This window comes from Magnolia sinica, chromosome 2 (genome assembly GCF_029962835.1).
Source record: "Magnolia sinica isolate HGM2019 chromosome 2, MsV1, whole genome shotgun sequence".
Classification (NCBI taxonomy): Eukaryota; Viridiplantae; Streptophyta; class Magnoliopsida; order Magnoliales; family Magnoliaceae; genus Magnolia; species Magnolia sinica.
This window is the reverse complement of record NC_080574.1, coordinates 90,250,780-90,277,599: the sequence shown is the minus strand read 5'-3', so window position 1 is coordinate 90,277,599 and position 26,820 is coordinate 90,250,780. Positions and strand designations below refer to the sequence as shown.

The 26,820-nt window shown below is 37.4% G+C and overlaps 1 protein-coding gene across 1 annotated transcript in view; it reads left to right on the top strand.

The window, feature by feature from the left end:
- The window catches only part of LOC131229519 (probable L-ascorbate peroxidase 4, peroxisomal), a 41,592-nt gene extending 15,204 nt beyond the window's left edge, over positions 1 to 26,388 (top strand). The window contains exons 2-9 of the mRNA XM_058225498.1: positions 5,067 to 5,191; positions 9,443 to 9,492; positions 10,525 to 10,590; positions 10,672 to 10,720; positions 24,574 to 24,656; positions 24,736 to 24,815; positions 24,917 to 25,019; positions 26,182 to 26,388. Of these exons, the coding sequence (XP_058081481.1) occupies positions 5,067 to 5,191; positions 9,443 to 9,492; positions 10,525 to 10,590; positions 10,672 to 10,720; positions 24,574 to 24,656; positions 24,736 to 24,815; positions 24,917 to 25,019; positions 26,182 to 26,364 (739 nt within the window). The 3' untranslated portion in view covers positions 26,365 to 26,388. The remainder of the gene's footprint in view (positions 1 to 5,066; positions 5,192 to 9,442; positions 9,493 to 10,524; positions 10,591 to 10,671; positions 10,721 to 24,573; positions 24,657 to 24,735; positions 24,816 to 24,916; positions 25,020 to 26,181) is intronic.
- Positions 26,389 to 26,820: the final 432 nt, after the last annotated feature.

Here is a 26,820-nt window from a genome sequence, read left to right as displayed (position 1 = left end):
ATCATCTGACATATCCTTTGACTTTGCTGATATGCCTTGAATTGAAGAATATAAGTCCTTGCAATAAAGCAAGTCCTCCATCTTAGCCTTCTATATGGTTCAGTTAGAACCATTGAGATTGATCATCCTTGATGAGCCACCTTCCATAATTCAGAACTGATTCCACTCCATTCAACCAACCTAAACGCTATGATACCACTTTGTTGGGGGTTGTTGCATAAAACCTTAGGATCTAGCCTCTCAAAATATCAGAATTATGGGATAATAAAGTAATGAAATAAATCAAAGCACAAACCACATGGTACAAGATATTTTTACGTGGAAAACCCTTAAAGAGGTAAAAACCACGGAACCTAGTCCATAACAACAATTCACTATGAAGTAAAACGTTACAATCAATCACAAGCACTCGCCGCTTAGATCAAACCTTCTTCACTCATGCAGGAGTGGATAAACAATAAGAGAATAATGAAAAATGAAGAGATCTCACTAATCACGAGGACGTAAAAGCATTGAGACGTCTACTGCGAAAACTCCCTTTCACAAGCTTCCTCTCTCTCTCTCTCTTTCTCTTTCTCTCTCTCTCTCGCGACCACCTTGGTCGTGAAAACCCTTAACACAATAGCTTTAAAAAGGCTTCTCAATACCCTAGAAAAGCCCTAGGGACCCCTATTTATAGTTTAGGCAACTTCCCTTTAGCACCTTTGCGAAACCGCCTCCAATTTACGCAGTCCGTACTAAATCTGGACATGAATTTCCATAACCTCGACTGGTCGAGCAGGGTCCTCGACCGGTCAAGCAGCTCACTCGACTGGTCGAGGCCAGAAAATTAAGCTCGCTGGAGTTTGAGTCGAGTGACCCTCAACTGGTTGAGCGGCTCCCTCGACTGGTCGAGCAGCGTGGTGAAACACTCCGATTTTCAACCGGCTACACTATCTCTCCTCTGAATTGAGGAGGAAAACCCTATCACAAATGGGGCTGGATTTTTAGCCCTGGGCCTAACATGAAGGTGACTCGATGATCGAGGTGGATTTCACATCAACACTACGGTGGGGCCAACCTTAGTAGGCAACCCTTCTCCCATTGTCTTTATTAACATTAATTACATATTAATTAACACCCAATTTCTAAGCTGGTTGGACAACCGGTTGGACTTGAGAGTCTTTCTCCCTCATATATTGAATTGTTGGGAGAGTTAAGAATATTTTAAAATAGGTCCATTGTTTTATTTATTTATTTTATTATTATTATTTTTTTTAACACTTCAAAATTTCTCTTCTCTTCAATCTTAATTTTTGAGGGACCAATCCAACATTGATTTTTTCATCTTTTTTCCTTATGATTTCTTATCTCTGAACTGGTTGGGACCCCAAATTGATCTGTTATCGGTATTCTTTTGATAGATGATTGCAATCGTGTTGACATCTATGTATTGTTGTAATAATCGCCTGGATTTGACTTCGACTTAAAGACCTATATTTTTCTCATATCACATATGATCTTGAATTCAAATTTTTATTTTCATTATTGTATTTAATTTTCTATGGTCTTATCATGTTATTTTAAACTCAAAGCTTTGTTATGTGGATCCTCAATTTACTATCCATTGTTTGGATGGTTAGGATCATTACAATCTCGCGATCTTTCAGAGGGATGGGCATATGAAGTGGGCCCCACATCATGTATTGTTCCAACAAATGACTAGACTTTTCTAGTTTAATCTATATAAGCATCCATTTTCACAGCAATCGCTTGGTTGCCTGGTGTCATCTTCTCAAAGTGATTTTTTAGATGGATGGGGAATCAAAGGGTAGCTCTACTAATGCCCAGATGAATCATCAGACTTGGATATAATCAATATGGACCATCCACTTTTGTACCTAGGGATCAATTGGTTGCAATTGTCTAATGAAAATGGTCCTTTGGAGAGATGGGCAATCAAATGTGAGATGTGTGATTAATGGATGGATCCATGATTGGACCTTTCTTATATTGTATTTGATTTGTACAATCAATTTTGATGACCATTGACGGATGGTTTGGGTGGTCCAATTTCAAGTGATTCAAAAGGTTGAGAAATTAATGTCAATCTCACTACCAAAATATAAATTTATACTGTTAAGTTGGCTAACCAAACAACAAACTACAAAAAAATCATGAATTTGACAAGAAAATAAAAATCTAACTTGTTAAAATTTTAATTTTTTGAGAATGCCAATTAATGAACTTCCAAACTAATGAAGTAACAAATTTTACACATCCAAAAACTCCTTAGAGCTGGGCCTATTTGCATTCATGGAAAGTGCCAGAAAGGAAAGTGTTTCTAAGAAACCTTATTTCTAGGAAAGTATGGAAAAGGGAAGATAGTTTATCCTGGTAATTTTTATGTAAGATTTTCCTAGAAATTTTGGAGCATGCTTTTAAATTTATCATTTGGCAAAAAAAAGTTGGAAAAATTTTCTTGGTCATTACTGGCACACGACAAATTAACATGTGACACATATGGGACGCTTGAAGATGAATAATGATACATGTGGGTGCATAAGCTTAATGATGTTACACATGACACATGGGGTGCTTGAAGCTATCTGGTGATGGCACATGGGTACAAGTGACAGATTAGCACATTTGACACAGTTGGGGACTTAAAGGTATATGGTGGCACATGTGCACATATAGGTGCATCGGCACTTGTGAGATGTTTTCACATTTAGTACATATGGAGCGATTGAAGATAGCACATGTTTGCATGTATAGAGTTCAAACAAAGATGGATGGTGGCACATGTGGCAGCGATACATGTGCATCACAATAGAATATGGATGATGGATGGTGGCACATGCGGCAACCATACATGTGTGGCACAATAGAAGATGAATGGTGGAACATGCGACATAGTGGCACATGCATGGCACAATAGAAGATGGATGGTGGAACATTGACACATATGACACATGTGAGGCGACTAGAGATGTATGATAAACATATGTATTCAACTCTTAAGAAATTCATTTTCAATAAGGGAGTTGTTCTCTATTAAGAACCTAACCAATATGCCAAAAGCTCTAGGACTTATGGAACACATCAAGCTAGGCTTGTTAAACTGTTGGAACTATAACATTCCACCACACTCTGCTGTCGATGTCCATGACAGTACTTACTTTGGCCTCTTTTCTAGGTAGCCCTTTCTTGGAAATGGTGGCTACACTCTGGTTGTCCAAGTAGCCCTTTCCACAATGTGGCAGGCTTTCACTTTGGTCTGGTTGTCTAGGTTGCCCTTTCCATAGGTCAACCTTTCCACAGGACGTGGTGTTGGCTCTGATAACAATTGTTAAAAACCTAACCAATATGCTAAAAATCCCATTACTTATGTAATGTGTCAATGCTAGGATCTTTAAACCATTTGGATTGTAACATTCTCCAGCTAGTGGTGATGTGCCTTAGCTCTTGTTTGCCTTGTCTGTGGAAGACGGTGTGCATCTGGTTGGAAAGAAATACTAGAATATTTCATGGCTAAATATCCAGTGCTGATATAATGATTGTAAAGGTTGCTAATTGTATTTTAGATAAGACAAAATGATGATAGAAGCTGACATGGTTTCTCGAGCCAAATGCTTAGATCTAGTTAGAAGGAGGTTAATCATTTGGGTCAGGTTATCCAATACTCAGGTTAAATGGACCGATAGTCTAGTGGGAGATTCGAACTTAACTTTGATGGTAGTGTGCTGGGTAACCCAAGGCCATTAAGGAATGGTGGTATGGTAAGGGATCATCTTTGCAACCACTACATCTCCTTTTCAGGGTCAATTTTTGTGTATTAACTCAAATTATGTGGAGGTCATAACTATTCTCAAGGGTATTGAGGTTGCAACCGAGCAGCAAATGAAGAAGTTGATCACGTAACGGGATTCTGCTAATGCAAATAGATGGGCTCAGTCTGGCATTTGACCATTGTCCATTGCTAGCATTATGGGAGAGATTTCTAACCTTGTAATGGCTGACCCATCTCTTTCTCACTTGTCCTTGGAGATGAAATGAGGATATGGATACTTAAGCTATATAAGGGTAGCATTTTGGGAGAGATTATTCATTGATATCCACAAGTAGGGTGATTTGGATATGCTAATTGTGGTAGTAATGTTTTGTTGCCTTTCGTCTTTAGCTATATAAGGGTAGCATCTAGGGAGAGATTATTCATCGATATCCACATGTAGGGTGATTTAAATTTGCTGATTGTTGTAGTAATATTTTGTTGCCTTTCGTTTTGTACTTTTCTTTTTAATAACATATTGAGGTATATTCATAATAAATAAATAAGTAAATAAATAACTAGGTACAATGCTTTATTTTGCCCAACAAATTGTATATGATGATCAGAATGTTCATGCATTGGATCCCATGGTGGATGGGAGATAACCCACCCCAAAATTTCCCCCCACCACATGATTTTGATCATCTAGCTTTGTCCCCATTAAAGTGAAATACGTTGGTTGTAAAATCTATAATTGTCATTTTAACCAAATTTCTAAGAATATCCTATAGATAGGGGTGGCAATAGGCCAGACCGTGGTGGCCCCGGCCCGAGAACCCTAAGCCCCACTTAGTTATCTATCGAATGCATGTACTTAAATGAGTGCAATGTATTGTTCACCATCTAAATTGGGATCCATAATTGGATAGTTGATAAGTGCTTGCAAATCATCCATGACACTCTACTACTATCAAAGTTCTTCATATTTTTATATACACATACAATATTAGTATACGAACTCTATAGTCTATATTACTAGTGCTTGCGTATTATATAGTATACAATTGTACAACTTGCCGTACTAGGCTATTCATCACTAGCCATGGCCCTGGGCGTAGATTTCAAGCCAGAGCTCATCTCTCTGGCCAAGTATTGTGGCGCGAGACCTTACCCTTCAAGATCGGGTCACCTAGGCTGGATCGGGCAGCCTGGTCCATTGCCACCTACCTATAGGCCTTTCAGCTTCAACATTTGTGAGTCACTTAGACCCTAGTTTTGGAATAGGCATGAATGAAGTTTTTCTTTTCTCTTGCAGATGGCATGATGCTGGCACCTATGATGTTAAGACAAAGACAGGTGGTCCTAATGGTTCAATTAGGACTAAGGAAGAGTACACACATGATGCAAATAAGGGCTTACAAATTGCAATAGATTTCTGTGGTATTTTTGGCTCTTCCTATCTTTGCCTTTAGCAAGTCTCTATGTATCCTTTTGTGAATGTAATCATGTGTAGTTGTTAGTTCATCATTGCTATATAGGTTTTCGATATACAATACTTTAAGAGAGTATTTGAAACTAATGCATGCCTTGGGAAGTTGCACGATTTTTGGGTTTCTTTTGTTCTTAAGATTATACAACTTCATCTTTATTAGCCTACACGTCTATGGAGTCATATGCTTATTCTTTTGAGAAAAACACATATCTAGTTGGAAGGAGAAGGCTATGCCAAATTCTTGATTGGATTTTATGCTTACATCTAGTGTTGAACATGGACATGAGATTGAAAGATATATTACAAAATATCATCGAGGGTGGATCTACCAACTTAACTATGCTATCTAGGGACACATACACATAAGACAAACTTGTTCCTCAATAGTAGTCTAGAAGTGAAGAATGAGTATTTTGATTGGATGGAAAGCCTACCTAAAACCATGAAAATTTTCGTGGAGTATGCTCCTGTTGGAGGTGATGAAACCTCACCTATCCTTGATGTTAGCTTTGATGTAGGGATGTAAATAATCTTGCAAATTGAGGGTGATTATCGATTCTAGAAACTATGTAGTCATATATTGTTGTGCCTATAGAGAAGTGAATGAGACACATATAGTGTTTTTCCTTTAAAAAGTAAATGAAAAACCATAGTTTGCTTCTTTATCAATCGTTTTGATTGACTTATCTTTATGCTTGATCCTATGAAAAGAATTCTAAAAATTAATTTGTTTGATTCCTGATTTAGGAATGTACCACCATGGAGGAGCATTGTGACCTTGAGCCATCAAGTTTGAGTCCCTCCCAATCTTAGGTCTTCGAAGTATATCGATTCCAATCCAAGGAGTTTGAACCTTGGCAAGGATCACACTTTTGTTTTTAGACAACACAACATAAGGATACATCATGCATCACATTCCCTTGCAATGTTACCTGCATTGGCTTGGTCATCATCATCATCATAGTCTCATCCGAACTATTTGTGGTCCACTTCTCATTATTTGCATGGCAAAGGTTTGACAACAACTTCTCACATGACATCAACACTTTTTTCCTGGGAATGGCATTGGCTATCACATCTAGGAGCATAGTTTAAGTGTGATGCAAATTGACAACACGTTTGGGTGTGGGAGGTGAGAAGTGCCTGTTTCAAAATGTTAACAAGTATAAATGGTTACAAAGCAGGAGAGCGATTCAAAAGAGCAATTCAAGTGGTAGCAACACCTAGTTAGAAGGATCATGCAACTAAAACCAAGAGAAGTTAAAATTGTCAGTTCGCTTACCACTCAAAATGGTGGCTGGAAAATTTTGGGAGGAACCAGTTCATAGGGGCATCCAACTGTAGTTTTAGTGGTTCTCTCATATTCAATACTTTATTTGTTTTGAAAAATATTTGAGGTTAGTCTACATAGTTTTAACATCCCCATAACATTTTGCGACAAATGAGTTTATTTATGGTGTTTTTGAAGGGTAATTAGAACCAGTTACTTAAAAGATAAGTTAGATTTAATATCCTAAAAATAAGATTTGAGAATGATTTGTCATTTTATAAATTTAATGTACGAAAATCATGGAATGTGATTGTAAAGCACTCAGAATAGAACCAAAGTAACTGCAATTCCCTTTTGATCTTTAAGAACTACCCTTACCTGTGATTTTTGATGTCCCATTTTTTATTTCTCTATTATAATTAATCTATGTTCTATTATGATTTGGATCTATTAGTGGCCTAACCAAACTACTAACCAGGAAAGCTCCACTTGAGATTGTTTGCTTGCAATTAGAGTTACTGTTGTGTTTGAGCTTCAATTCTAGTCTTCCCTTTAAGGAAACCTATATGTTACACCCACCAATTAGGGGTGAAAATATTATGTGATTCTCTCTGATCGTTTGTTAGAGGGGAAACTTCTAAACCACTATTGAAATTCTACCCTTTTCATTATGTAATTATATGGCTTCTTGTCGCTAATTTGGTATTGAAGAAGATTACGATCAAGGTATTAAAAAAATGGTTACCACAATGTTATGGCCAATCCTAGTTATATATATATAAATGGTCAGAACAACCATTACAGTTTGTATTGTAATGGTTATTACGGTGACCGTTGTGACCACTGTTACTATTATTGAATATCTTGCTTAAGGTCCCTAAAAGGGGAAGACATTGTAATTATTGAATTCCAAGTGGGCATCACTCCATGCTTTATGTATTTTATAAACTATAGTCCATAGCATTCATGACCTATTGAAGATGATTCGTGATATATCATATTAACTTACAAGAATTATAAAAATTTTAGATTTCAAAAACTCAACAAATAAGTGTTCAACAGTTCAGCATGATAAATAGCATTCTTACCAAAGGATGGTTTGTTTTTAACATGTAGTCAATGGTACACCATTGTCCAAAATACAAAAAATAAAAAGAGTATGGTTTGTGTCTCCCATTTTTTCTCCTTTTTCCGATGTTTCCATAACATTTTTAACAAGAAAAGGATTTTGACGAATACTGCCTGATATGGGTCCAATATTTTGGTTATATTGGATTTGTTATGGTTTGGGCTGATACTCGCCCTAAAACTGATACCACACATAAAAATGCCATCACCTTTCCCCCTTCACTTGCTCACAACACTCCTAGCTCGTAGAGCGACATACCAGGTATCTTTGAATTTACATCAATCTATGGAACTTGGGGTCGTGCATGTGTTATTTTGTGTTCAAGCAGTTTGATGTTCTGAAAAGAGAGGCATGTGTGGATGAGAGTTATTTAGGGACAACATTAAATGGGGATTGACAAGTGGATTAGGAAGGTAGAGTTGTAACAGAAGTCTAGAAAGACAAGCAAGATGTATTCTTCTTTGGGAAGATAGAGTCATATTTTATCATGGAGTCTAGTTTGTAGGATGGAAAGGAGATCCATTGCATGAATTTAGAATCCGTTCAATGGCTTCTATTGGCTAGCAATGCGAGCCCACCTTTTTTTAACAGTAAATAGTGTCTTAAGTGGAATAGTGTCCTAGAATAAGCTGTGTTCTTCTAGAAGTTCAATGACCATATACATGGGAAAATGATTGGATGAAACAATATATGCAATACTATTACTATTAATATTACTATTATAGGACATTGCGTAATGAAAAGAAGATTTTATTATTTCCTTTTGCTTCTTCAAATTGGTATACTCCCACAATTGGAGTTCATATTGTTTTTGCTTGAATTCTATTGTAATCTCTCTGTTACCACTCTCTTTTTCCAGTTCAACTACATTAGGATGGTCATGATCAATGACTTCTCTTTATTCCTTTGATATTCCATAATGTTGCAGAAAATAGAAGTTTTCCTAAATGGTTGAGAATTTAGCATGTTTGTTCTAGATGGGCTGAAGCCGCATATTACAAAAATAAAACATAATATTAACAATCTAAAATTGTTAGTAAAAAGGCCTAGTCCAAAGACACATGAATCTGAAGTCTTCATGTGTTTCAATATATTTTTTGGTCTCCTAGAGGAAAATGAGAATGGTTCTGTTGATCTTATTGGATCTCCTAACATCTTGTAGTGGTCCACCAATTGAATACGTGGACAATTACTAGATAAGATCTTCACTGTAAATTAGAGATTGGGTCCTTTCATACAGGTTCACCATGTTCTCATTGAGGGCATGCATTTTTAGGTTCGAAATCTCTGTCTTGAGTATTTATCTTCTACTGGAAAGCAGGAGATGCATACAAAGAAATTCATTTAAAAAGGTTTTGTGATTTGTTTGGAAAGATCTAACTAGTTAATTGGAGAAAATTTAGGGAATGTTTCCTAACATTAATTTTGATGGGTTTTATCAAAGAAAACCACTCTTTCTTTGATCATCATCATCATCACCATCATCATCTAATCCTTATCCCAACTAATTGGGGTTGGCTACATTAATCCTCTTTTGCCATTCCACTTTTTCTTTGATATGTAAGGAAAATAGTCTTACGGAAGGGTAGTAGATCGAAGGCTCCTTAAGGATATTCGGTATCTATTGAGTGCTTGAAATTTGTTGCAAGCTTATATCAGTCTATATATAAGTCTTGTAAAAACTTATATCAGTTGCAAGCTTGTATGCTCTGCAACTTTCATCTTAAAATTTGTTTGTGAATGAACTTCTTGGAGTAAAATATTTGAGTTTTTACATTTGTTCACTTTTCTTGATATCAGATCAAGTGAAGAAAAAGCATCCGAGGATTACATATGCTGACCTCTATCAGGTGATTTCAATGAGGAAAATATTTCTGCATACCTTATGCTGCATGTATCGATTTGCAATCAATTCCACTATAAGTTAATATACTCCTAGTTGCATGGAGGCACTTGAGCAGTCTGGTCAATTGATTGGGAGCATCCTTTGGTTCATCACACATATCATGCTACCATCCCAAAATCTCACTGATGGGATCGTTTGGATTGCCTGGTAAACATGATTATTTAGAAACCTAAGCAGTCCATGATGACCCCAACAAATAGATGACCCACAATGTTTATTAGATTTTGTTTGTATGAACAATCTTTATGATGGTCTGATCAGTTCAACTTATGAATGGTAGTCAACTAATTAGCTTGATCTAATGAGAAAGTAATGATGGATTTGGTCAGAATGCCATTCCAACTTATGTTATCCACATCATCCAACACACCAAACTATGAACTTTTTGAAAATAAAGAGGTCTTGATTGCAAAAGACGTAACTACTTTTGTTAAAGCTACATATGCTATCTAGTTCTTCATTGAACTGTAAGGCTTAGGGTTCCCAAAGACCATAGCAAGGATGTACATCTTGGTTTTCCTCGTATAGCTTTGTTGGATGTTGCTCCAGGTTGCCACCTTGTCATCGTTGTTAATCCCACTAAGACTAAATAAGAAGGAATACATACATCGAGGATCCATATATCGATTGTGAATATTTAAACAAGGTTGATACAATTGAACTGTAAGGCTTAACTTTCCAATGACCCTAGCAAGGATGTACCTCATGGTTTTGAACCTGTAGCTTAGTAGGATGGTGTTCCATGTTTACACCTCATTGCCACCAGTATAATCCCACCAACCTACATAATATATATGTATATATTGGGGCTCCATTATATTGGCTATTAATATTTAAACAAAAGTTAATGCAGTAGTAACTCTGCCTGAGAATCTTCTTTTCTTTTTCTTTTTTCTTCCTGTTTTCAAACTCATCTATGTTGCTTTGAATGGATCAGTGCTTCCTAATTCATTTTTCAATTGATTGAAATTTTTAGCTTTCCGGGGTCGTTGCAGTTGAGGTGACTGGAGGACCCACCATTGATTTTCGTCCAGGTAGAAAGGTATGGTAATGTGGCACATTATTATGAAATAACTAGTCACTGAATCCATTTCTCCTAAATAATTGGCTTTCTTTCATTCAGGATTCATCTATTTCTCCAGAAGAAGGACGACTTCCTGATGCCAAGCAAGGTTTGTTAATACCTTAATTACATCTTATTATCTAAAGCAATTTGCCATTGGTTATTGTACAAAAGTAGCAATAGAGATCTAAGATGTGAGTGATATCTAATATTGATAAGAGAAATGAGAAGAAGATGTGTGCGTGTGTATGTGTGTGTGTGTGTGTGTGTGTGTGTGTGAGAGAGAGAGAGAGAGAGAGAGAGAGAGAGAGAGAGAGAGAGAGAGAGAGAGAGAATGGAGTTGGAGATGAGAGAATAACCTCTAGGGTTGTCACGTTCTATCTTATTTCATTAATAGTGACACAAATTGCAAAAATGCAAGATGGCTTGCCATTAGGCCTAGCTGGACCCCAAATACAATCCAAACAAATAGTTCTTTAACATTCTCCCTTAAGCTGGAGCATATATGTAAATCATGTCAAGCCTACTAGTAAGAAATGAAAACTGTGTACGAGATAAAGGCTTGGTGATAATATCTATCAATTAAGCTTTAGAGTGTTGCACTCTGTGGTGATTTCTCCCTAATGAAATGATGTCCACCTCTATATGCCTTCTTCTTTCATGGATAATTGGAGTGCTAACAATATGTGTTGCCACTTGATTATCACAATAAAAGGTCATAATTCCTCCATCGAATAGTTGAAGCTCATGAAGAAGAGATAGGACCCATAGAAGTTCACAGAAAATATGACACATAACCTTATACTTCCTCATCAATTGATCAAGTGATAATACTTTTCTTTTTTCTCTTCTATGTCACTAAGTTTCCTCCAACAAAGGTGCTGCACCCAAAGGTAAATTTCTTGTTTGTTACTGAATCAACCCAATCTATTCAGCATAGGACTCGAGCCGAAGGTGCCCTGTGATTGGTAAACCAGCCCCTATCTTGGAGATCTTTTCAAACATCGAAGAATACGTATGAGTATATCCCAATGTTGCATCCTTGGTTGATGCATAATTTGCTCCAACTACAAATGAGATGTTGGGTTAAGTAACAGTAAGATAGATGAGTCTCCCAAAAAGCCCTTTTTATCTCTTTAGATCGCCAAACAATTTCCCTTGATCATTAGACAATCTACTATTTGGTTCCATTAGAGTGTCATTTGGCGTGCAACCTAATATCAAAGTCTTTTCCAATAGATCCAACACATACTTCCTTTAGGATAAGTTAAGTTAATCCTTGAAGTTGATTGAGCCACCTCAATCCCTAGGAAGTATTGAAGAGCTTCAATATCTTTGGTCCAAGACTATCTCTAGATGTGAGCTTTGACTTCTGATATGCCCCCGGATCACTTCCTGTGATGATGGTGTCGTCTACGTAGAAAATCAAGGCAACCATCCCTTTAGAACTATGCTTAATAGAATGATCCATCTGGCATCTATGCAAGTCGAAACCAATAAAAAATTGGATGAACTTTTGGAATCATGCCGTGGGAAACTACTTTAGACCATAAATTGCTTTTTAAAGTTTTACACAATTTTCCATTCTCTCCTTGAGCAACAAACCCATGAGGTTGCTCCATGTAAACTTCTTATATTAGTTCACCTTTTATGAACGTGTTCCGGGCATCTAGTTGGTACAATAGCCAAGGCCCTATTAGCTACCACATAGATTAAGACTTTAACAGAGTTCAATATAGTAATAGGACAAAAGGTCTTTTTGTAGTCTGCTACAACAATTTGGGTGTACCTTTAGATCGCAAGCCTAATGTTTACACATTTAACCAATCCATCGCATAGGTATTTAATGTTATACACCCATCAACAACTGATTGTCTGGTTTCCATGCAATAATGAGACTAATGCCCGTGTCTCAGTATGGTGCATAGTAGTCATTTCTTCTTCTCTGGCTCTCAGCCATCCAAGGTGAGCTAATGCATCATGATGTGATGTGGTGCCCATGACATGTGAGAAGGACATGGCATATGCATAGTAGGAAGGGTGTAGACAATGGTTAGATATAAAATTTAAAATGGGATGCGAAGTGCAAGAAAAAGTACCTTTCCAGAATGTAATAGGAAGGCCTAGATCTGGAGTTGATTATGTTGCCATAGGAACCTCAAGTAAGGGCGATGGTGGTGGCCAATAATTGGAGGTTCCTAGACTAGTCATTAGAGGAGAATGTGGCTAGTCCAAAAGAGCAAGACCTTGTGTTGAAGAGGAGACAACCAAAGCCCGAGGTACCATGGGGTGATCTTCGGGCACTAACTCCCTCTCACTAAAGGGAGTGGGAAAAAATGGTATATCCTCTAAAAAGGTTACATTGGCATTGATGAGAACCCGGTTGCTAGAGGGATCAAAACATTTATAACCCTTTTGTGTGTGAGAGTAGCTGAGAAAAATACATTTGACAATGTATGTGTTTAGATTATCCAACCTTGGACCTAACTTTTGGATAAAGGCAGTGCAACCAAATACACATGCTAGTAATGGAAATAGCGAAGCATTAGAAAATAACACAGAAAATTGTCACGTCCCAAATCTGAAAATCGGACTCACAAGAACCTTGATCGTCGAATCCGGTGCCAACAGCCTCCATAGTACCCCATTCTCGGCTCCCAGCACCTATACGCCAGATTCCGATCCTGGGATCCTACAAGGAGGATTTTTTTTTTTGGTGTACATTTATCTCGTAATAAACATAACCACAAGTATACCCAAATCATAAAGACAACATCATCATCATTACCATACAAAGAAGGGAAAGAGAGAAAGAAAGAGAAAAAGGAGAGATCAGATGGTGATTGAGGGACCCCACTACTATGGGCCCTCCATGGTTGCAATACATAGATCAAGATGGGTCCCACCATATGTGGGCCCTCAAATCACAAAAATTAAATCATAAAACACCCACCATTAGATCTCCATTTCCTTCTTCCGCCAATGCAATCTAGAACTCCAAGGGGTGCAATTCAATAGTTGAGATAGACTTTGGATGGTGGAGATGGGAGGTAGGAAGGTGGGCTACACTAGCTCCTCTCTTTTTCTCCTTGGAAGCCATGGACGTTTCCTCCTTTGGGAATTGCTTGAAAATGAAGAAATGAGAGAGAGAGAGAGGTGATGGGAGAGAGGGATGGTGAGTGAGTGATGGGTGATGGGGAGAGTTGACTTTAGGGTACTTGGTTGTAAGAGAGTTAAGGGTTACTTGTACTTGAGGATGGGATGTGGTACTTGACATTTGATGTGATTGATTTGATATTTCTCTTGAGATTTACAACGCGCGGTATTTTCCTTGAATTGAACGCGGGCCCACATCTCCTGGCCTGGGTATCGCTTTAGCGCGTAATACGTGGCGTCGGAACCGCGGTGATAGCGTGGTCGCAAGGGTACAAGTCTCAGTTTGAGTCGACTCTGATATACGAGACATAACTCAGGATTGCGCGCAAATGTCGGTAATAGATCGCGAGTCACCGAAATTCGACCGGGAGGACCGCAGAAGCCTACGGAATGGTACGGTCTAGGATATGGGCCTTACAAAAATAAAATTTTATCATTGAGCATAGTGGAAGGCAATCAGTTAATTAGATGACACACTGTGAGCAATGCAAAGGTCTATAAACATTTAGGAATATTCATATGAGTAAGAAGAGACCTTGCCACTTCCAACAAGTGCCACTTTTTCCTCATTGCAACTCCATTTTGTTGAGGTGTATAAGGGCGATAAGTTTGGTGGACGATGTCGATTGAAGGTGGGTATTCTTAAAGGAAGTGGAAAGATACTTTAGGGCATTGACATATCTAAGACATTGAATTTCTTTTTAAAATTGAGTACAAACCTTAAAATGAAAAGATTTAAATGTATCAAATACTTATGATCTCTCATGTGCATTGTAAACACCCAAGTCATGTGAAACTAATCATCAATGAATGTAATAACATATTTGAAATCATTTAAAGTAGGGACTTAAATGGGACCCGACATATTCGAATGTACAAAAGCAGGAGTTGAACTAAGATTATCAAATTTAGGTAAATAAGTAGATCTGTTGTGTTTTAGTAATTTACAAGCCTCACATTTGATTGAAAACACACATGACAAAGATAGAACTAGATTTTAAAAGACTCAAAGGAGGGATGACCTAATCTGGTGTGCCACTGTAACGGGGTGGTGTTCATGCTGAGTGAAGATATGTTAGAGTAAAAAAAGTGCAAAATCTTGCTAAGTCAAGAGAAGGTGTGGCCTAGAATTGCAGAAGCGCAGCCTAAGTGCACGAACTGAAGTTAGGAAAGACCGGCCTGGTGTACTAAAGGCACCACGAGATGGTGCGACCCTATGACCATGTTTGCACTATCCCTTGCCACATGGACTTATCTAAACCCCATTTTTGTCACATCATCGAAATTGGTGCATTTGCAGTATAACACAAACCTTATCTAATGCAGGAGTATCACAACATCGTTCGGGTCCCGAGGAAGTCTATAAATACCCCATGGGGGCCTCTCTTTAGACTTAGTCATTTCATTTATTCATTCTCCTCACGTTCTAAGCTCTAAGGAGGGAGAGACTTTCTCCAAATGTAATTCTGGCGGAGATGGATTAAATACACCATCTCTGGTGAAGGCGTAGTCATGCCACCAATCTGATTTAGTGGAAAAGTCGTGCTACCCCCATTTATGTAGTTTTTATAATCATTTGAGTGAATTCCCTTAGCTACTACGTCATTTAAGGCGATGGCGTGGTCACGCCATCCTCCTAATAGCCCATATTCCATATTTTCTCTAGCATTAGTTGCTTATTTCCTAATTTTTCATTACATTAAACAACTAATGCACTAAAGCTAGCTTAGTGGCTACTACCATGGTGATGTAAGCAGACTAAGAAGGGATGAATAATCCCTTTTCTCCATTCCATTATGGATTTGTGGATACATCACATATGCGATATCCAATAAATTGCTCTAGCACTATCCTCAAATGTATGGACAACGCATTCTCTAATAATAGACACATTGATACACTTTGATGTAGGTCAGATGGACTAAACTAGGATGATGCAAATAAATTAATCAATGGATTACCAAAGTAAATCAAAGCATAAAATAAAGCCAATCTACCACAAATTTAGATTTGAGGATTCACTTACGCTTTACTGGGGTTTGAATGGATTAGGGTTTGGGTTTGAAAATCAATAAATTAAAATTTATGGTTTTATAAAAGGCTATGGTTAGGGTTAGGATTTTATAAAATAGAGAAGAAGAAAAAATTCAATGAGGAGGAGGGTTGTATGGACATATCCGTGTATTTTACAGGCACATCAATGCAGTCATACAGAGTATGTGATGAGGCTGGGTTGGTTTGGTCAGTGGTGAGTTAGGTTGATGATGATGGAATTAGGGTTTGAGAAAGAAGAGGAAAGGTATTCAATGGAAAAAGAGATTTGATAGAGAAGAAAGAAATACTTTGATAAGAATGTAAAAGTTAACTTGGAATCACTCCAATGGCTTCACGCTAAATTCCATTCATAGGAAGTTTTCTTGCTCAAAAGAATCAATGTAAAGAAATTTCATTCAATATATCTATAATCTCAAGCTATAATCTCAAGTCTCTCACACCCACACACAGATACACACACACACACACACACACACACACACACACACACACACACAGAAACACACAAAAGAAAACCTAAGCATACCCTAAGTCTAGAATTATTCTTAACCGTCCAAATCTATTAATGGTAAAAAAAAATCAAAACATAAATCTTTAATAACCTAAATTGAAAAATAAAGTAGAAATAAAGATGTGCCACATGGTATAAGGATGATCTCCAACGTGTAACAGGTACATCCACACATGATCAACAGCATGGATGAATGTGGTCCAATAGGTCCATGGCTTGGATGTGCAAACTAAAGTGTTCGTACATCTAAATCCAAGTCTCCGAACATATCTAACGGTCCAGATCACCAAACCGATATGTACAAGATATCTAATGGTATGGTCTAGCATTTATAACATCCAAATGTCATTCAGGTTAGGCTGGGTGATGTCCAAACAGTACAAAGATGTATTAATTAGTTCCAAATAAGCGACCCACATGCATTTTCCTAGTGTGGGGTCTTAAAGTTGCACAAGCATGCTTGTGGAGTCTTTAATACGACTAAGAACTTGAATTGGGTCCATTGGGCCCCATGTAATGATCATCTAATTGTAATGAAGTTGGGGCCCCATCTCTCCTCCAATAAACTCATGTAGGTGCTCAGATGCCCTTATCAACTCCCCTCGACCGAGAAGAGTTCACCTCTGGTGAAATAAAACTACGATAACACTCTAGTAGATCTGAGTCTAATCTATGAAGCTTGTTCTTAGTGGGTCCAAGAGATTTTCATAACTCGGTGTTTCAATCTTTACACTCTTCATCACTTGCTCATTAGGAACAGGGTGGGCTTGGTACTCTTCAAGTGATGGTTAGGCATGCCCTCCACCATGGCCACGCCATCTCTCATGTCCTCTACCTCGATCTCCTGCCTGAAATTGGTCATCTTCTAAGTTTTCACGGTTTTACATGGAGGGAAGTTTCCAACTCAATCATGCGAGTATTAGTCTCATTCTGGAGGGCTGTCAGTTAGTTATTGATGGTTCTACTTTGGACCTTGATGGCCGCGAGACAATTATTGATGGCATTAATAGCCTTGGCAAATTGTTCTAAATTCATTGTGGGGTGTAGACCGAAAACCATGCCCACTACGAGTGAGCATAAACTGGGCATGCTAACTGGGAATGACTGACAACTAAATTCCCTAAACACAACTTGATGAAGATGAAAAAAGTTGCTAACTCTAGACGCGACAATATGAACCTAGGCTTAAATGCAATGGACTCACTAAATCCTATGCTAACTTAGGCTCTGATACCAAAATTTGATGCAGGACGGATGACCTAAACTAGGATGATACAAATAAATTAATAACGGATTACCAAAGTAAATTATAGCATAAAAATAAAGTAATCTACCATAAATTTAGAGAAATTAAATATTAAATTAAGCTCAAGTACAATATCACATCACAATCTCGTAAAATAAAATTTTAAGGCTATTGATCGGACATGGTCCAATGGAAGGTAGAACTTCCATCTAGAATAGGATTTGTTCTAGATTTGAAGATTCACTTGCGCGTTACTAGGGCTTAAATGTTTTAAGATTTGGATTTTGGAATCAAGAAATTGGGAATTTAGGATTTTATAAAAGGTTAGGGTTAGGGTTAGGGTTTTATAAAATAGAGAAGAAGAGAAAAGGTCAATGAGGGAGATGTTGTTCAACTATACAAATGCTATATGGACAGGTCTGTGTAGTGTATAGGCACGTCCGTACATATACAAATAGTGTGGTGGGGCTGGGTTAGTTTGGTTAGTGATGAGTTGGGTTAATGATGATGGAGTTAGGGTTTGAGAAAGAAGAAGAAAAGATATTCAATAGAAAAAAGACGATTGAGAGAGAGAGAGAGAGGAAAGAAATACCTTGATAAGAATCAAAAAGATAACTTGGAATCTGATGTAGAGAGGGTCACAGACACTTTCATGGCCAAGATGGATCAGAAAAGGTCCAGTCGACGACAGAAGTGATTCGGACCGTCAGAACTTAAAACGGACGTATCTCGCAAACTGAAATGAGTTATCAGACGTACAATATATGATTTTGGGGTAGGAAGAGCTACTTTAGCCACCCAACCTTGCAATACCGGGTTGCATGCCCATGCTAAATTTGCGAAATACAATCAGATTGACAGTCGAATCCCTATTTTAATTTCATTTTTACTATTTATAGTAATCTTTAGTTTCAATATAACTCTTCATGATGTTCCCTTAACTATTCTAAGCACTTTTCATGTTGTGCGCAACTCCTAAAGCCCAACGGATGAAGAGTTATACTGAAACTAAAACATACTATAAATAGTAAAAATGAAATTAAAACAAGGATTCAACGGTCAATCTGATGGTATTTCAAAAATTCAGCGTGAGGAACTCGGAATAGCGGGGTTAGGTGGCTAAAGTAGCTCGTCCTACTCCAACATCATATATGGTACATTCGATAGCTCATTCCAATTTGTGAGATATGTTTGTTTTAAGTTCTAACGGTGTGGATCACTTCTGTCGTCAATCGGGCCTTTTCTGATCCATCTTGGCCATGAAAGTGTCTGCGACCCGCTCTACATCAGAATCACTCCAATGGCTATACACCAAATTCCATTTATAAGAATATTTCTTACTCAAAAGAAGCAATGTTGAGAAATTTTATTCAATATGTCCATAATCTCAAGTCTTAAGTCTCAAACAAGTATATTTAAGAAAACCTAAGCAAATCCTAAGTCTAAAACTATTCTTAACCGTCCAAATGTATTAACGACCAATATTAAAACATAATTATCTAATAACCTAAAATAAAACTGAAAATAAAGCAGAAACGAAGATGTGCCACACGGCACAAGGATGATCTCTAATATGCAACAGGTATGTCCACACGTACAGACATGATCAATGACCTAGATGAATGTGGTCCAATGTGTCCATGTCTCAGATGTCTAGAGTAGAGTACTCATACACTTAAACCTGAGTATTCGAACATATCCAACGATTCAGATCACCAAACTGATGTGTCCAAGATATCTAATGGCAAAGTCTAACATTTGTACCATCCATATGTGGTCCAGGTTAGGCTGGGTAATGTCCAAATAGTCCAAAGATGTATCAACCAGTTCTAAATAAGCAACTCACATGCATCTTACTAGTGCAGGGTCTTCAAAGATGCACAACCATGTATGTGGGGTCTTTAACGCAGCTAAATACTTGAATTGGGTCCATTGGGCCCCATGTAATGATCATCTAACAATAATGAATTTGGGGTTCGGGCATCAACTCTCCTCTTCCTTCGATAAACTCGTGTAGGCGCTTGGATGACTTCTTCATACTCTCTTTCTAGGAGACTAATATGCGATGAGCATACATTCCCTTATCCCTAATCCATTAAATAACTATGGATTCGTATTAGAAAGGAGAATACCAATAAGGGCTCTTGCCTTGATAACTCACTATGTGAGGAGGCCACAAAACCTAATGCATGGATCGCACAGACGATCCTGAGAATGTCAAAGAGCATTCGTAAGTGCATGCATTCTTACATATCATGTATATCTTGCATCTTATTAAGTATCACTGTTTTATCACCATAGAGCTCCTTATCATTATTTTGTCATTATATTGTATCTTACCTTAGAATCAACAGTATTCTAAAAGAGATGTAACTAAGAGTTTGTGGTAAATCACGGCCTGAAATGTAATAAGAAAATAATAATAATAATAATAATAATAATAAAGGCTTTCTAATTACATTTGCTCTTCTCTCTCTTATGTGGACATGGTAATGTGATGAGAATGTTTTATGAATATCTTATGGATGAATGACAATGAATGAGATCCTTGGTTCAATATTTAAAACCGATCAAAGTCTGGATCAACAAGGTCAAATTTTTTTTTTTATACTTAAAAGTAATATATACCACAATTCACGCCCTCCACCAATCAAAGCCTTAGTATTTAGGTCTGGAAACACATAATGAGAAAGGTAAAAGGTTATCGAACAATTTAAATTCTTAGTTGTCTGGCTTATAAATAGAAGGTTGAGGGAAAATTTTGGAATGTAAAGAATTGAGGCAATGTAATATTCATGCTCAACAAGGCAACCCCTCAATCATGAACTGAAGACAATTAGCCATCGGCTAGGAAAAATGGGGAATAATAAACAATGGTGTCAAGGGATGAGAGTAATGAGATGGTACTTGCCATGTGACAGGTGACCTTGGAGTCAATCACCAAGGTGATAAACTAGAAGATGCGAACAATGCATCACCTAAGTTGGTAAGAGAAGCTGCGGAAGTGGAAGAAGGATTAATGATCATGGTTCTATCTAGGAGCTTCCCATAGTCAGCTCGGGAGATCACAAAGGAATCATTCGTACTAAAAGTACTATTGTCGGCCAAGAAACAATCACCAGTGCATAGAGTGGTGGGTTTGCTTGATAATATACCCTAGTTTTACAAAGAAGGTTCCAACACTTGTCTACCGTATCATTCACCTTTTTACAGTAAGATAAAAAAATGTTGCCTGGTAAATGGTCCAGTAGAGTCACCGTTAAAGCCACATCCAAACCCTCTTCCTCTTGAACGACCATCACGTCCAGTTGCCCGTTACCAGCTGCACGTTAAGGGCTGCATTCTCACTGGAAAAAAGGGATGCTGATTATGACAAAGGTGCTGAAACATGTAGAACATTGATGATAACATCGAACATGGACAGTACACGCTCATTACCAAGGAATCGGGCCTTGACAGGCTTCAAGTTGCTTTCTCTTATTGGCACTATTGTTGGTCAATATCTTGGTGAATGTTTGTTTGTACCTGATTCGGTCGAGTCCTGTTTTCAGCCAATTAGAGTCATTTATGTATGATCTATACAGACGCACATGCTATAGCTGGAGGATCTTCTACAGATATGTATGGTTGTGTCTAGGAAAGCGGAGTCACAACATATTTTCCACGACCGAACACCACCCAAGTGTTTGTCAAGGGTGCGACCGTATTCAGATGACCTAATGACAGGTGGCCAATGATCGAATTTGCATAATTGTTAGACAAGTAGCCGAAAGAGAGGTCAAGGGAGCAAGAACATGAGAAGTATGCTAAAGCTAGTAATGGGAAACAATTACGATAACCATCAGAACGTGGGAAGGATCCACAATGGCTAGATTAGAGCTATAAATAGAGGAAGATTATAACAAAATAAATTTTCTCATACCAAACTAATCAAACTAAAATCTATCTTTCTTTGCAATTATTCTGTCAATTTACATTCCTTAGTGTAATCATTTACTTTCCCTGTTGAGTAAACTACTTTTCTTAGCATAATCGTTTATTTTTTGAACTTGCCATTTACATTCTGTAGTATAATCCAGTAGCTGATAACTTTAGCTATAATTGGAGTTTACGCTCACATGCTGAACTTCATTTGATTATCCAAGGAGTATCCTTTAGCAACTAACAGCGGCTGACTGTAAGGATTTCTTTCTCATTTTGTTTAGTCTGTATCGAAAAGTCCTTTCATATTGAAGGTGAAGGAGTAACCCACTACAAAGGATAAACCCCACCATCTGAATATTACCTGATCCATTTACATATTGAGCAAGTGGCTGAATAGTCGACCGATCTTCTCAGAATTCGGTTATACTTTATGTCAGCCTACTTTGGCACTCAGGGTCATTGTTGTTCGGCTTGAATTGAAGCCGCAATCCCAATTTCCGTGTGAGAAAAGAAATGGACGAACAATGGTGATGTAACATAAACTCATTAAATAGCCCAAGGAATCAGGCACAATGTTCATGTAGGTTCTCACCTTGTCTCATTGTATGGTACTCTTTAAAGATATCATGCAACTATTGAATATTCTTTTCATTCGAATATAGCTGTTGTAGAGTGTCCCATATTTGCTTAGCACTCTCACCATACATAACATTGTGGCATACATTCTCCTCTATGCTATGAAAGAGCCATCGATCTCATGACTTGATAGTCATCTTGTTTCCAATATTACAAGTAGGTGTCTGATTCTTTCGTGGGCCAGTCATCAGTTAAATGCTTTAGTTTTCTTTTGGATTGGAGATTTTTATCTTTTATTTTTAATAAAGTGGGCCTAGGGTAAGTACTTCTTGTCACCTCTTAATTTAACTGGACCAATCTGTTGGTTGTCCATCTTGGATTTAGATTTTGACTCCATAGGATCAGCCAATAGAAGTCAAATATGATTTTTTAGGTTAATCACACATGCACGATCCTCAATTAGGAAATTCAAAATTTAATGAAAACTCTTTCAGATTAACCACATGAACACAATCTAGGAGTATAAAATTCAAATTTCAATGAAATAGTCTGGTGCAAATCAAAGAAAAGCAGGTTGATTAGTCTTCATACAGACTCAACTCATCTCCAAAACATAGATCATTTTAGGGCTTATATTTGATTTAACGGCAAGATTTTCAACACACCGCAATAGACCCAACTGATCCAAAGGCGAATATGATTTGGCTTTTCACTACCAGATCGCAACCCAACTGGTCAACAAACAACTCGCCACTGAGATTTGGCCTACACAGACCCAACCAATTCTACTTCAAGTATTAAAGAAAGGAAGCGAGTTTACCCAATCGTCACCAAAAATTTACAATTTCACTACAATCTATCGAGGATCGACATTGTCAAGAAATGTAAGAGCCCTTATTCAGATCAATGCTCTGATACCATGTGCAAAAACAACAACAAAGAAGTAAGGCGTGAGTGAGGCATGACCTTGATCAGAGAAATAATAATAAGAAGAAGACGTGTGAGAGAGAGTAATGTTAGAAAGAATGGTGTTGGAGAGAAGAGAGATTGAGAAGAGGAGAGAATAACATCTAGGGTTCTGCCTTCCTCTCTTATTTCATTAATAATATGATACCAATTACAAAAATCCCATCAGGCCTGCCATTGGACTTAGTCAGGACCTAAATGCAATCTAGCCCAAATAGGGCCCAACTAGTTCTTTAACAGTGATAAACTAGTACCAAATAGCATACGAGTAGTCCCAATATGATGTAAAATGATGGTTTGGTCCTATCGAACAAAGATCAAAGACAACTTTTGTAAGGAAGGGAACATTGATTAGGATTGAGGGTGATGAGAAAGGATGTGAAGGCTAGTACACTCACTGATGATAGGTTCTTAGGATTGATTAGGGAAACATGATTTATATAGAGTTCTAAATTGCTAGGGGACAAGCTTATGATGGCAGTGATGAATCTGCTATTAGTCATATTCCACAAGATCTTCGTTATCCAATCATGATGAAAAGGGAAATCAAGCATAACTGTTTATTCCGCCATTAATGGTGATTCCAAAGTGGATGACCCAAAGCTCCTTTAGTCTTCTTTGTCCTCTATCAACCAGATGCACTGCTTGTATGGAAAAGCCATATGTGTAAGATTTTGATCGGAGTAGGGGACCAAGAGCTAAATTTATAGAAAATGTGGTGGTATCCTACCCTTACACAAACACCCCACAACTAGCCTCTCCACACCTCTTGTAAGAGAGAAGAGTCCTTGCTTCTTAGGTATTCTCCAAACTGTACAAGCCTACCATCTGGGCACAAGTGTCGTGTGTAGCCCACTTTTACTGGAAAATGCTAACATCTGCTATTCGTTGAGTCCTATTCATGAAAGAAATTAAGCATTTATTTTATCTCTACAGTACCTACATGATGAGTGGTTGACTGTAGACTATAGTTGCCATGAATTTTTGGAGATTATTGGAGATGAGAATAGAATGTTTCAATCACATTATAGACAGGGCTTTAAATATTTCTCAAAGATAATTTTAGTAATTGGAGCAAGCGTATTGACTTTTTATGACTATTATTGTACCACTACCATGTTATTATATGCATCAATACATTTAAACATGTATATGTTCATATTTTTATTTACAAAAATACATACCAAAAACATGGGTATAAATCACCAGAAAGCTCAATTCAATATTCCACATTATCTGCATAGGAATATTCCTCTGTTTACAAGCTCTAGTTGATGAGTTTGTTTCCTCATGGACACCTAGTTGTTAGTTAAAACCTGTGATAAATTAATTAGGAAGAGTTGGAACTTGTAGCTTCCTTGATGAACAGATGGAGAATGTTTTATTTTTTCATGGTGGAAATTCTTGAGCTAGATATAGCTCTGTTGTATACGGATTTAAAGAGGTGAAACTTTAGATCAGTAGCAGTGTTTTTTATGGTTAATGAGGTTAAAGATGACCACTTCAAATGCATTTATGTTTGTTGCAGGTACAAAGCATCTGAGAGACATCTTTTATCGGATGGGTCTATCTGATAAGGATATTGTGGCATTGTCTGGTGGCCACACATTGGTAATGCTCTGGTCTATATTGTTCACAACCTTGCCATAGATGACTCATGTGCAAGAAATATTTGATTTTTCTATTGCAGGGAAAGGCACATCAAGAGAGGTCTGGGTTTGAAGGTGCTTGGACGAAGGATCCTCTGAAATTCAACAACTCCTACTATGTGTAAGACTATTAGGAAATTTATTATCTTCTCCTTGTCAACTGCAGTTTTTTGGGTTTAATCCATCAATTCTTTTTTCATCTCATCTCAAGTATTTCATCAGGGAGCTACTGAAAGGGGAAACTGAGGGACTATTAAAGCTTCCCACAGACAAGGCCCTATTGGAGGATCCTGTGTTTAGACGATATGTAGAGCTGTATGCAAAGGTAACATAGTTGAAATTTGCTTTTTCTTGCAATATTTGATATGTGAATTGTATTAATACCCAAACACCCTCCCCTATGTGATTTCCCAAACAACAATTTCTATTTTCCAAGTAGGATCTGACATATGATCATGTGACATGGATCTCCAAACACATACTACATCTACACATATGAGGAGAGTTGCATTCCAGTGGCTTTTCCTGCAATTAACCATCATCACATTTTTCTTAACCTTTTTCTTTCTAAGGAGAAAATCACTGATACCCTGATGATCAAATCCATTCAAATCTTATCCAAACTTTGGATTATGCATAACCTAAAATCGGATTGACTGGTTCATCCTAAAACCTGATTAGTGGACTTTTTTTTTCTAACCATCCATATCATGGCCACAAATCGGATAATTACAGTCATCCATTCATAGTAATCTCAGGATCATGCCCAATCTAAAACAACAGCGACTGTTTTGAACCATTTGGATTGATGTACTGCATACATGTGGCTGCAGATAGTGGATCTGCTATTTTGTATGAGATAACTCCTCTTTGATTGGAACATACCTTTAATGGATGGATGGAGAATTTCTATTCTTGTTACATAATACATTAAGGGGTTTTCTGTACTGTGATAAAAATGTAGAATTTTAGCTGCCTGTGTTTCTGTTTTAACCAAAATAAATTGTAAATCTAACAAAGCCAAATACCAGGGTCGGAAAGCCAGTAAGCATGTTTCCTCTAGGTGTGCCCCTTGGCCACTATAGCATGTTTAATCACTGTAATTTGGCTGATGTGCTAGACTATCATACATCTGCAGATGGGGCATATACCCTGGCTATCTCCCAGGTGGGAAGATCCTCACCCTTTGACATTTGGCCTTGTTTTAGTTGAATTTAACCATCTATTCATAGGCCAGAACATTAGAGGATTGGGAACTTATGAAACATCCCCCCATCTGCAACCATCAACCCTTCATATGAATGGTTTGGATAACCTCAATGAAGGCCCATCAAATCATTTTGAGTCCCAATTGGATAAATGGTTTGAATCAATGAACCATTGGCCTCCAAATGTATGGAATTCTGTGTTTGCAATCCTACTATTTTTCTTCTTATTGTGGCTTTGCTCATTTTTAAAGCATGTTTACCCCTTATTGCTTATTGCAGGATGAGGATGCATTTTTTGAAGATTATGCTGAATCACATAAGAAACTTTCTGAGTTGGGCTTTACTCCAATTTCCTCCTTCAAATTAGACATAAAGACTAGAATCATATTGGCGCTAAGTGTTGTTGGAGTTATTGTTGCTGTCGCCCTTGTCATGCCTCAAAAATGGAGCCTGAGCCCTTGACCCTGCTGTTGCGGTGCGACTTAGGGTGATTATTATATATATATATATATATATATATATATATATATATATATATATATATATATATATAGTTGGTTTGATTGTATCTCCTCTCAACAATGATATGACAACATTCAAAACAAGATATGAAAATTTCAAAATATAATATAACATCATGTAAAATTTACATCTATTCAATTACATTGTTACATTCCCAAATAAGGCTAAGTAAAAGATGGAACTATAATTCACTATTCACCTAACTACCTTGGTGGGCTAAGATTCCCTGAAAGAGTAAACAAATAGGGTGAACATTATAAGCCCACTGGGTACATTACTGATCACGACGAATGATAGATTCACAATGAGTAAGATAATCATGATGTACATGAAGGTTAATATAAGTATCATGATACTAATCATCAATGTGGTGGGGACATGAATGCAATGCAAGTA